The sequence below is a fragment of the Portunus trituberculatus genome, chromosome 41 (genome assembly GCF_017591435.1).
Source record: "Portunus trituberculatus isolate SZX2019 chromosome 41, ASM1759143v1, whole genome shotgun sequence".
In the NCBI taxonomy this organism is placed as follows: Eukaryota; Metazoa; Arthropoda; class Malacostraca; order Decapoda; family Portunidae; genus Portunus; species Portunus trituberculatus.
Genome location: NC_059295.1, coordinates 31,602,718 through 31,615,534, shown reverse-complemented (window position 1 = coordinate 31,615,534; position 12,817 = coordinate 31,602,718). Strand labels below are relative to the sequence as shown.

General features: G+C 44.1%; 1 protein-coding gene across 1 annotated transcript in view; it reads right to left on the bottom strand.

The window, feature by feature from the left end:
• The window catches only part of LOC123517033 (inter-alpha-trypsin inhibitor heavy chain H6-like), a gene marked incomplete in the record, with an annotated part of 447,528 nt that overhangs the window by 123,659 nt on the left and 311,052 nt on the right, over positions 1-12,817 (bottom strand). Inside the window, 1 exon segment of the mRNA XM_045276857.1 lies at positions 11,215-11,325. Within this exon segment, the coding sequence (XP_045132792.1) occupies positions 11,215-11,325 (111 nt within the window).

The following is a 12,817-nucleotide window of genomic DNA, read 5'->3' as shown; positions in this document are numbered from 1 at the left end:
GAAGAGGAGGAGGAGGAGGAGGAGGAGGAAAAGAAGGAAAAAGACATGAAGAGGAGGAGGAGGAGGAGGAGGAGGAGGAGGAGAAGGAGGAGAAGAAGAAGAAGAAGAAGAAGAAAGAGAAGGAGAAGAAGAAGGAGAAGGAGAACGAGAACGAGAAGGAGAAAGCAAAGAAAAAGGAGAAAGTGAAGGAGAAGGAGAAGGAGAAAGCGAAGGAAAAGGAGAAAGAGGAGGAGAAGGAGGAGGGAGAGGGAGAGAGGTAAGAAAACAAAAGATGAAGATGAAGAAGATATGGAGCATCAACAACAGCAAGAAAAGAAAAGCGAGAAGGTAAAGACAGTGAAGGAAGAAAGAGTGGGCGAAAGAGAAAGTGAGAGGAAGGAAACAAAGAATCTAAGTGCCTGAAACAAGAACGTGAACGGGGACCTGTAATCCAGTGACTGTCTCAACTGCTAAAAGGTTAGGAGGAAGAGGAGGAGGAGGAGGAGGAGGAGGAGGAGGAGGAGGAGGAGGAGGAGGAGGAGGAGGAGGAGGAGGAGGAAGAAGAAGAAGAAGAGGAGGAGGATGAAGATGAAGAACAAAAAAAGAAGGAGAAGGACGATGACGAAGACGAAAGGGAAGAAGAGGAGGAGGAGGAGGAAGAAGAGAAGGAGAAGAAGGAGAAGGAGAAGGAGAAAGAGAAGGAAAAGGAGAAGGAGGAGGAGAAGGAAAAGGAGAAGGAAGAGGAGGAGGAGGAGAAGGAGGAGGAGGAGGAGGAGGAGGAGGAGGAGGAGGAGGAGGAGGAGAATACAAAGGAATACAAAGGAATACAAAGGAAAGCCAAACAGCAACAGACCTGTTGGTCCTTTCGAGGCTGTTTGGTAACTACTTCTAACTGGCTACAGATAAGAGAGACAGGACAGTACAGGAGAAGGCTCCTCCCCACCCACCACTCCCTCCAGCTTTCGCTGGCATGGAAAATAGCTTGGAAAAGTACCATGCAGTATGGAAAAACTGACATGGAATTTTCACAGGAAAGGATGAAAGGAGATTCTATTATTCACCCTACGGTGAACTCTACATATCTATCTATAAGAAAGTTAATATAGTATAATGTTTAATTATTCAGACAAGAAGAGAGCTTGTTGGGGGTTATTCTTTAAATATTTATCAATTTTGTTTTTGAATGATGCAATGGAAGTACTGTTTACTATTTCAGAAGGAAAAGGAGAAGGAGAAGGAGAAGGAGAAGGAGAAGGAGAAAGAGAAAGAAAAAGAGAAGGAGGAGAAGGAGGAGGAGGGGGAAGAGGAAGAGGAGAAAGAAGAAGAAGAGAAGGAAAAAGAGGAGGAAGAGGATGAGACCGATGACGAACATGAGAGAGAGAGGAGGAGGAGGAGGACAAAGGGGAGAGAAAAATCTAATCAGGAGGAAGATTTTATAAATGCAAAAGAAGAAAGTGAAGCATTGCTATAGAAAGGAAGTTTGAAGGAAATTGAGGATGACACGGATGGATGAAGGAGAGGAAGAGAAGTAGAGAGAAGAGGAAGAGAACTGAGGAAGAAAAATACCGGAAAAAAGAAAGGAAAGGAAATAGTACAAAGGAAGAGGAGGAGCCACAGAGAGTTTGGACGAGGAGGAAGAGGAGGAATAGGCGAAGGAGGAGGAGGAGGAGGAGGAGGGAGAAGGAGGAGGAGATAAAGAGTGTGGAGGAGGAGGAAGAGGGGAAATAGGAGGAGGAGGAGGAGGAGGAGGAGGAGGAGGAGGAGGAGGAGGAGGAGGAGGAGGAGGACAAGGAGGAAGAGGAAGAGGAGGAGGAGAAGAAGGAGGAGAAGGAGGAGTAGAAGAGGAGACAAAGAGTGTGGACGAGGAGGAAGAGGAAAAATAGGTGGTGGAGGAGGAGGAGGAGGAGGAAGAGGAGGAGGAGGAGGAGGAGGAGGAGGAGGAGGAGGAGGAGGAGGAGAGGAGGAGGAGGAGGAGGAGGAGGAGGAGGAAGAGAAGGAGGAGCAAAGGTCACAAATCTTATCTTCCCTTTTGTAACCGTCCATTTTTTCCAACTCTGTACCACCCTTTCATACTTTCCCTTTATGTATTTGCTCGTGTTGTTTATTACCTTCTATTCCTCACCTCTCCACTTCCTCTTTTCTTTCCTTCTCTGTTTTCTTCTTTGCATTCTCCCTATTTCACCGAATCTTTTTTTTTTTTCCTTCATTACTTCCACTCCTTTCTGTTTCGTCTTCCTTTACCTTTCTTCACCAATCACTATCTCACTCTGTCCTGACCATTTTCCTCTTTTCCTGACTTTTTTCTTTTCTTTCTTTTCTTTCTCCAGCTGCACCATATCTGTTTTCCTCCTTCCTCTTCTCTTCCTTCCTCCTGCCTTTATATCTCTCCTTTTTCTCCCCTGCCTGTCTCTATCCTTCACTCTCTCCGCCCATCTTCCTTTCCTCAAGTCCTTCTCAAAACTCTCAACGCTCGTCCTCAGAAATTTAGAGTGAAACGAGCCTATGATGATGACAGATCTCTCTCTCTCTCTCTCTCTCTCTCTCTCTCTCTCTCTCTCTCTCTCTCTCTCTCTTCATACTCCTCTATCCTTCTAGACGTTTTCTTTACCCCCCACTCTTCCTCACTCTCCTCCATCACTTATCCCTCTCTTCTTTCACCTCTCCTTAGTTCTCCATTTTTCTCTCTCCTTTACAGCCTCGTTCATAAAAGTTCTCTAAATGATGAATAGAAAAAAAGGGAGGAGCATGAGACAAGAAGGATAAAAAAACGTACTGGGTAGTTTGGGAGGAAAATGCTTCTCTTCTTCTTCCTCCTCCTTCCTCAGTCAGTCCTCCCACTCAGAGGATGAGACAAATTGCGGGTTTTCCTCAGAGTCAGTCGTTGACAGGAAGAGGACGAAACACGAGAGAAGAAGGAAGGATATCAGGCGGGAAAAGGTGGCGGCTGTGAGTGGGATATTGGGCAGGGGGAGGAGGAGGGTTTGCAACGTGTCCGAGGTCGTGGGAGAGAGGCTGGGAGAAGTTAGAGAAGAGGTGGGCGTTGAATAGAGGGACGTGGGCGTTGAGGAAAGAGAAGATATGAGGAGAGAGAAAAGATACAAGGGAGAAGAGAGAGAGGAGAGAGGAGAGAAAATGAAATAAAAAGAAACGTGAGACGAAAAAGATGTGAAGACACGAGTAAGGAAAGAAAAGAGTGAGCGCAGAGGAGAGGAATAAAAGAGGAGAGTGGCAAGAAGGAGCGGAGAGAGGAAGGTGGCCTGGAGGAATGAGAGGAGAGGGACAGGGAGTGAGTGAGAGGGAGCTAGAGACAGGGTGGGGCAGAGATAAGGCGAAGGACCAAATTGTGAGCGGGATTGTCCTCTCGATGGGAGAAGTGATAAGAGGAGGCCAGAGGAGGGATTTCTACAGGGAGGAGGGGGAAGAGGAGGAGAAAGAGCAGAAAGAATACAAGGAGGCAGCAGTGCTGGTAGTTATGCAGAACTGTTACAAGTCTCCCGTACTGCAACGCTCAGGGATGGGATTGTATAAAAATAGAGGTTTTGGATCTTGGCAGCCATCTTTATCATGTGAAAAATCTCCGCTTCAAATCGTAGTGCGACTGTACAAGCCTCGATAAATATCAGGCAAGGTGAGAATTGTGGAGTAAAGTTCACATCCATGGCAGCGGTTGGATACAAACAGGTGAGTAATGAGTATTGCATCGCACATATTAGAACTGTGCTGCAACCTTCCATTTTTGTCCTGGATTCACATTACTCATAAGCACATGATAAACAACAACTATCAACCCCTTCATAACGGTAAAATCGTAAACACACACTCATACACTGGTGGCAGCGGTGGGATACTGACATCTAAAGATAAAGGAGCCCGTGATTCAAATCCGGCTAGGCGCCTTTTGATTTCGGCCTTGTTACACGTTTGCCTGAATCACATTAAGAACTTTTGTATATCAAGGTCTTTATTATAGTAAAATCGTAAACATACTTATGCCACCGACACAGGGTTAAGAGCGTACCATGACGAGGTAAGCTGGTCCTAAGGCTGAGGAGATCAATATTGGTACAAAGACCAGCTTTTCTACTACCTGTGAACGGCTGCATGGACGCACAGAGTCTCCCCACAACGTACAAGGTTGAATGTGTATACTAAAAAGCGAAATTCAGAGAAGTGAAGAAGGCAAGAGGACGGTGAGGGGAAAATTAATTAAAAGAAGGGAAGTAAAAGGGGAATGCTAAGAGAACTTTAATTGGATTGGAGAGAAGGGTGATAAAAATAGAGAGGCAGAGAAGTCGAGAGGGAGGGAAAAAAAATGAAAGAAAATGATGGTCATCAATATGTTGTGATATTTTTCCTGCTCTCTCTCTCTCTCTCTCTCTCTCTCTCTCTCTCTCTCTCTCTCTCTCTCTCTCTTTTCCACTAACTCCTTGCCTTGGGAGGATTCAAGAGGGTGAATTCCTGGAAAGGTGGAAAAAAATAAATGAAAATGAAAATATTGCATCAGGTCGTCCATCCCTCCCTTCCCCCTTGCTGGCGCTCGGAGGCAGGATCTCAGGAGCATGAAGACGAAAACCGGAAGATTTTTGCGGGTGATTATTGAAAGAAAGAGAGGGGAGAGAGGTGTGGTGAGCGGTGAAAACTTGGTGACGTAGTGAGGGGAGGTAAAAAGAATAGGAGAGAGTAAGAGAGAGAAAGAAGTTATGTATGTATATATAGAAGAAAGCGAAGAGCGGAGGGAAAGTATAAAGTGAGAGGGTGAAGGGTTGAGAAGAGGGAAGATAGAGGGGAGGGAAGTTAAGAGAGAAGGAAAATCAGAATGGAGAGTGGAGGAATGGTGAAGTGAAGGGAAAGGAATGGTAGAGAGAAGTGAAGTTGTAAAGTATTGAAGGAAGAAGGATGTAAAAGACAAACAAAGGAAATAAAAGAAGAAACATGCTGAGAAAGGAATGGAGACTAGAAAAAAAAATGAACTAGAGTACAAAATGTAGGAAACGTAAACAGGAGGAAAAAAATGGGAAAGAGAAGGACAAGGAAAGAAAGTGGAACGGATTGAGATACAAAAGAAGATAAAATACCAAGAGAAGTGAGGAGATTCTAGGAAATAAGGAATAAATTTTGAAAGAAAGAAAGGTACATGATTAAGAGAGATAGAAAAAAACTGCACAAGAAATTAAGAGAACCAGAAAAAAAGTAAGAAAATATTCTTATTACTAATGAGTGGGAAAGAATTTGGCGAAACACACACACACACACACACACACACACACACACACACACACACACACACACACACACACACACACACACACACACACACACACACACACCTCTACAAAGAAAAAAAGGAAAAATTGGGTAAAAAGGTGTGAGAAAGTCCTTGCCAAATAAGAAAAAAAGGAAAAACGAAAGTGAAGAAACAAAGAAAAAGACGAAGGCCGTAAAGATATAAAGTGAAGACCAAAAAAGAAAAAAAAGAAAAGAAAAAAAATGTGACGAAACAAAACAAAACAGCAAAATCTGAAACGAAGAAAAACAAAAACAAAAAAACAAAAACAAAAAAGGAAGAGAAAAAAAAAAAACTCACACACTTTCTACAAACACAATGAAGAAAATACATGCATTGAATCAGAAAAAAAAACACGTTTATAAAAAAAAGAAACAGATTTAGTTACAGCATCTAAAAATTGTACGTGTGTGAATGAAAAAAAAAGTAATAAAAAGCACACCTAAACAGCAATATGAAGAACTTAAGTGGTGTGGTTTAATTCGTCCTTTCTGTCTGCAGCGATAAATGCATTCCTTCGTCACGTGATGTTATCTTTGAGTTTCACACTGAGGAAACTTTGGAGCAAGACTGAAGGTGTGGAAGAAAAATGAGGATGATAATAAAGGAGGAGGAGGAGGAGGAGGAGGAGGAGGAGGAGGAGGAGGAGGAGGAGGAGGAGGAGGAGGGAGGAGGAGGAGGAGGAGGAGGAGGAGGAGGAGGAGGAGGAAGAGGAAGAGGAAGAGGAAGAGGAGGAGGTTGGAGAAAATGGAAAATATGAGATGTTAGAAGAGAATGATGAACAGAAACCAGAGAAACGGGAAGATATGAGACGACAGGGAGACGAAAAAGAAGAAGAAGAAGAAAAACAAGAACAAGAACAAGAACAAGAAGAACAAGAACAAGAAGAACAAGGAGAACAAGAAGAACAAGAACAAAAACATAAACAACAACAACAACAAAAAACATCAACAACAACAACAACAACAACAACAACAACAACAAAAGCATCAACAACAACAAAATAACAATATAACGAAAAAAAAACAAGACTAATACCAAAACTCCATCACCACTAACACTAACAACCACAACGACAAACATCTAGAGAACAAACAACACGGTCCAATAAAAAAAAAAAATCTCAATAAGGAAAAGAAGACAATAAGAAAACCAGGCAAATCAAAGTAATGCGGCTTTATCTTATCAGTCTTACTACCTTTGTTATCTCGTTGTCCCTACACGTAGCTTCTATTAAAGGGCCTTGAGTGATCAGTGCTGTTAAATTAATCTTATCAGGAATCTTCATTAACTGTATCATGAATCCACGTAATCTTTTTTCTCTAAGGTACATCGAATGAAAAGCTGCTATTACTTAGAGACGGGATGATTATGGGCAAAGGAGAGAGAGAGAGAGAGAGAGAGAGAGAGAGAGAGAGAGAGAGAGAGAGAGAGAGAGAGAGAGAGAGAGAGAGAGAGAGAGAGAGAGAGAGAGATCTATTAGAGAAAGTGGAGCATAAACACGTAGATTGAGCAGAGCAGGCCTACAGACTGCCTTTAGTATTGCGGGAAGAAAAAATAGTGGAGAAGGAATTAGGGATTTGAGTAGACGGGAGAGGAAGGGAAGAAAAGAAAGCGAGTAGATGAATAGGGCTGAATGAAGAAAAGCAATAGAGCAGAAGGGAAAGAGAAAGGAGAAAGGGAAGATGTAGTAAATAGAAGAGATAAGAGAGAAAAGTAGAAGGGGAGGGTAAGGAAAAGAAGAGGAGAGGAATAGAGGTGAGAGTAGGAGAAGAGACATATTGAGGTAGGGGAGAAAAGAGAAAAGAGAGGGGGAAGGAAGAAAGAATAGAAGAGGTATAGGAGGAAAAGAAGGAAGAGTAACAAATAAGCCAAACTAGGAGGAGGAGGAGGAGGAATGAAAGTGGTATTGGGAAACAGGGAGAAGAAAGGGGAAGGAAGAAATGGACGAGGAGAGAAAAATAGTGGAGGCTGGGAAGGAGTGGTGAAGTAGGGGAATGACGGGGAGAGGCTGCGAAGAAGGAAGGAGGGGTGAGTGAGGAAGGGTGAGGGGTGAGAGGGGAGAGGTGTCCGGAGGGCGAGGCGCAGATGGTGCTAATGGGGCGTAAGCTTCTCCGGCGACAAGGAAAATTTTAGGACTCGAAGATTCCCTTTAAAATCTTAAAGAAGGAGCCACGATTTGTGGGAAAGGAGGGCACGAAGCGAGAAGAGAGAGAGAGAGAGAGAGAGAGAGAGAGAGAGAGAGAGAGAGAGAGAGAGAGAGAGAATATAGAAACGGAAATAACAAGTCTGAGTTTTTTTTATACACGAATATAAAAACATATACTCTCGGGTATGAGTGTGTTTGTGTGTGTGTGTGTGTGTGTGTGTGTGTGTGTGTGTGTGTGTGTGTGTGTGTGTGTGTGTGTGTGTGTGTGTGTGTGTGTGTGTGTGTGTGTGTGTGTGTGTGTGTGTGTGTGTACACGAACAATGTAAAGAAAAAGGCATATGCACACAAGAGAAAGGTAACACAGCCATAAATATGTATCTAAAACAACACACACACACACACACACACACACAAAAAAAAAAAAACTCTACTAAAGACTTTCACACATACATACATACATACATACAGACAGACAGACAGACAGACACAAATGGAGCGGAACATGGACGGAACGGACCTACTGACGTGATCGGAAAGAGGAACAAGCTTAATCTACTCTTCTCTCTCCCCCATTGCCTTTCTCTAAACCATTTCCATTCCAGTCTGACGGAAAGACAGAGGAAAGAGGGATAGAGGAATAGAGGGACAGGGAGGGAGGCGCCGGGAGAGTTAGGGAGAGTAAAAGGTGAGGGTGTTGAGGAGAGGGAAGGGAGAGGAAAGATGAGAGGGGAAGTGTAAGGGAAGACCGGATGTACAGAGGGTCACTGCTCAACAATTATGTGGATTAACTTTTGAAATGTTTACGAGAGAGTTGATAGCTTGGTGTCAGAGAGAGAGAGAGAGAGAGAGAGAGAGAGAGAGAGAGAGAGAGAGAGAGAGAGAGAGAGAGAGAGAGAGAGAGAGAGAGAGAGAGAGAGAGAGAGACAAATGCATACTTAATTCTCTCTCTCTCTCTCTCTCTCTCTCTGAAGGATGTATTCTTACCGTCTCAAGTTTCGATTTGTTTATATGCGCCATGTAATTTAGTAACCATGATTCCTTACAAGTACAGGCAAACATGAAAATAGGTAAATCATACATAAACAACAAAATCAGTAAAACCCTATCCGTTAAACCAAGCTCTTAAAAACAAAAACATCATCACGGGCATGTACGTAGCATCTATGTGGCACTAGGCAAACAGAAAGACCTAGTAAGATAACCGCCGTGGAGTCACTGAGCTACATACCTAAGTACAACTACTAAGGGTCAAGAGGGAGGCTGCTTCTACTCAGGTACAAAACAAATACGTAGCTTGAAGTTATTGGGAGTTCGGTGCCGGTGGTGGTGACTGTGGTGGAGGTGGTGGTGGTGGTTTCGGAGAAAGAACAAAGAATGGGAAAGAAAAGAAAGAACTAGAGGATACTACTGTAAAAAGAAGGGAGAGCGACCTGAGGTACAGGAAACTATAGAGGAGGAGGAGGAGGAGGAGGAGGAGGAGGAGGAGGAGGAGGAGAAAGCTATAAAGGAAGAAAACAAAGACAAGGAGGCTGGAGACTATCTACTAACTACCAGTGGTAAAGACAGACAGAGAGAGAGAGAGAGAGAGAGAGAGAGAGAGAGAGAGAGAGAGAGAGAGAGAGAGAGAGAGAGAGAGAGAGAGAGAGAGAGAGAGAGAGAGAGAGAGAGAGAGAGAGAGAGAGAGAGAGAGAGAGAGAGAGAGAGAGAGAGAGAGAGAGAGAGAGAGGACGGCACATAATCAGGAGGACACGAGGGTTGGAATTAAAGGAAAACAATATGTGATCGATTGGAGCCAAACTTTATGAAGAGCGAACAATAATGAAAAGGCTCACTCCCCCACACCGCCGCGGCAGCACACGTGGCGAGACCCAACAGGTGAAAGGAACAGGTCAAACAGTGAGAAGAACAAGAGAACGAGTAGCGCGGAGGTAAACTTGACAAGGAACAAACATTACTCTCTCTCTCTCTCTCTCTCTCTCTCTCTCTCTCTCTCTCTCAAGACCTTTAGATCCTGAAAACGTGCAAGTTATTGCCTTAATTTTGTTCAGGGGTTTTATACTATCCTTCTTCTAAGTCTTTCTCTCCCTCCTCTTCTTGTTCTTGCTCCTCCTCCTCCTCCTCCTCCTCCTCCTCCTCCTCCCTCCTCCTCCTCCTCCTCCTCCTCGTCGTCGTCGTCGTCATTCATCCAGCATTCTCCATTCTCTCAAGGTTGCTTGGCGATAACGAGTACGGGGCTTAAAATAATAGCTCGCACTTTACAGGAAGGCTTGTTGGAGGGATGAGGGAGTTGATGATCGCAGGCGGGGCTCAGGAAAAAAGGGACGCCGAGATAACAGCAGGATAACTCAACACGAGGTAAGGACGTCAGAAATAAAGGACGGATGAATGCATTGCTGAGTTTAAGAGGAGCTTAGAGATAACGACAGAGAGAATTTAATTTTCACTTCACACGTAAAGGAATTAAGGTGATTTTTGACGAGAACTTGTTGGGAGCACCTTGAGTTAATGATATCTAATATGTTGTGGGGAAATGGGGGAATGTGTAGTTATAAGGTGAAATGGTTTGATACTGATGGCACTCACGAATTGGACGTCATTATGGTTTCGCTGTTGTTGTTCCATATTGAATCAATCAACCCAGATCGATGGATAAATGAATATGATGAATAGATAGATTAAAAAAAATAAATGAATAAAAGCGTTGAATATGCAGCTCACGGAGACACCAACCACCACACTATAAAAACTAGACACCAGTAATATATGCAGAATGTTTTACGAGTACACAGTGAAACACACACACACACACACACACACACACACACACACACACACACACACACACACACACACACACACACACACACACACACACACACACACACACACACACAAAAGAACATAGAAATCCATCTATTATTTCCCTAACAAGCATCCACACAGTTCATTCACCAATCGTTATGAATGTTCCATGGTCCTCCTCTCCTCTTCTCTCCTCTCTTCCTTCTTGGACAGAGACAAAAAAGAGACAGGAGAAAATAAAAATAGAGGCTGCCAACAAAGCACCAGAAAATGGACGAGAAATCATACACACACAAAAAAAAAAAAAAAATATCCATACGTACAAAAAACAGGGAGGTGTCAATGAATCGGCCGCTGTTCAGACGCTCACCTTTTTGTGTCAGCGTAACTGGTTCCTATATTTATTTAAGGACGAGAGGGAAAAACACAGTGGGTTGAAAGGGAGTTTAGTAAAAAAATAGAGAGAGGAGGGACTATATGTATTCTTCAAGAGGAGGGCAAACTGGCAGATGGGGAAGGAAAGGACTGAGAGAGGAGGAGGAGGAGGGGAGGAGGAGGATGAGAAAAGAAGGGCCGGTGAAAGATATAGAGGGAGGGATATCGGAGGGAAGGCGATGGAAGGCAGCTATACAGGATAAGGGGAAGAAGAAGCAGCTCTGGAACACTCGTGAATGTGGTGAGAGCAAGAGGAAGAACAAGTGCGAGAGAGAGAGAGAGAGAGAGAGAGAGAGAGAGAGAGAGAGAGAGAGAGAGAGAGAGAGAGAGAGAGATAAAGACAGTGAATATCCATGAAAACATCTTAGAAGTCTCGAGTAATTTTGAATACAGGATGCAGGTGAAGATGTTTAAGAATACAGACCCAGAGATAAAGAGAGCGAGAGAAAGACACACGAGAAGTTCATAGTAACTTCCACTCCAGTCCGAACAACGAGAGATAGAGCGCTGAAATGCCTGGAAATACAGAACTGAGAGAGACAAAAATACTCCTCCGGGTACTCACTTCTGGTGGACGATGGCGGTGTTGCGGCCCTGACTCTTGGCCCTCTCGTATGTGCGCCTCGCCTCTTCTTTCTCCCTGACAAGGCTCGTGTAGTTCTTGCCGCCGGCCTCTCTGCGGGGAAGGAGAGCCTCGTTAGCGGGAGTGTGAGGGCGGTGAGTGGTGGTGGAGTGTGACGGTGAGCGGCGGTAATAGTGAAGTGAGGAGAGTGATGGAAGGGGCTGTGAGAGGCGCCGGTGGAATGAGTACATGATACTGAATGAGGAGATGAAGAACAGGATTTCTTAAACGCTTTGCTCTTTTATAACTCTTTCCAATGGTCACATAAATGGTTAGTCGGGTGCTCATGCGAGTTTTTTTTTTCTCTATTGTTTACTGGTACATTTTTGAGTCTTAAAAATCATTCTCTTTGGAATCTATATTTTTTTTGCCATTCACTTTCATTCTTTTTGTTACTTTTCATGGCTCAAGTGTGTGTGTGTGTGTGTGTGTGTGTGTGTGTGTGTGTGTGTGTGTGTGTGTGTGTGTGTGTGTGTGTGTGTGAGTGTTTTAAGAGGTTACTGGAGTTCGAGTTGGCGACAGGACGAAAAAACGCGAGAAAAAAAAAGATAGAACAGAAGGTTCAACAAAGGACAACACCTTGATCAAGAATACATTGAGAAAAATACAACAACAAAGGTTACAGGAATAGATATACGCTGAAGGCTACCAACAAAACAAGGACACAAAGGAAGGCATAGAAAGGCGTAGTAAGAATAGATATCAAGAGGAGGAGGAGGAGGAGGAGGAGGAGGAGGAGGAGGAGGAGGAGGAGGAGGAGGAGGAGGAGGAGGAGGAGGAGGAGGAGGAGGAGGAGGAGGAGGAAGGGGAAGGAGAAAAAAAAAAACAGAGCAGAAAAAGGAGGATCAGAAAAAAAAGGAAAAGGAGCGAAAGGAGAAGGATAAGGAGAGGGAAGCAGAGGATCAGAAGAAAGAGGAGAAAGAGAGGGAGAACACAAAGGAGGAGGAGGAAGAGGAGGAGCAGGAGGAGGAGGAGGAGGAGGAGGAGGAGGAGGAGGAGGAGGAGGAGGAGGAGGAGGTAGAGGTAAAGAAGGAGGCAGAGGTTCAAGAGGAGGATAGCAACTGTAACAAAATAGGGAGCTTCTCAAGAAATAGAGAGACACCGCAAGGGGAGTCTAGGCAATAAGAGGAAAGTGCCACGAAATAGATGGGCGAGGTGTCCGGTGGGTCGGCAGAGGATGTGACAGTAAGGGCGCGGCGGCGGTGGCAAGGTGAGAAAGGTAGAGAGGGTTGGAGCTCTTGGCTGGCTTGCTGGCTGGCTACGAGTGGCTAGAAGCGTATAAGAAACAGGAAAGGAAAGTTTAACGTTGAAAATGAAAGAAGAAATTAACGGAATGCGGAAGTTTAACGCTAAAAAAAAAAAAAAATAGAAGGTAAATAAATAAGTAAATAAGAAACATGGAAGAATAAGGACAAAAGGATATGCAAGAGAGAGAGAGAGAGAGAGAGAGAGAGAGAGAGAGAGAGAGAGAGAGAGAGAGAGAGAGAGAGAGAGAGAGAGAGAGAGAGAGAGAGAGAAACAAAGCAAGAGGCAACAGTGAAAGTGA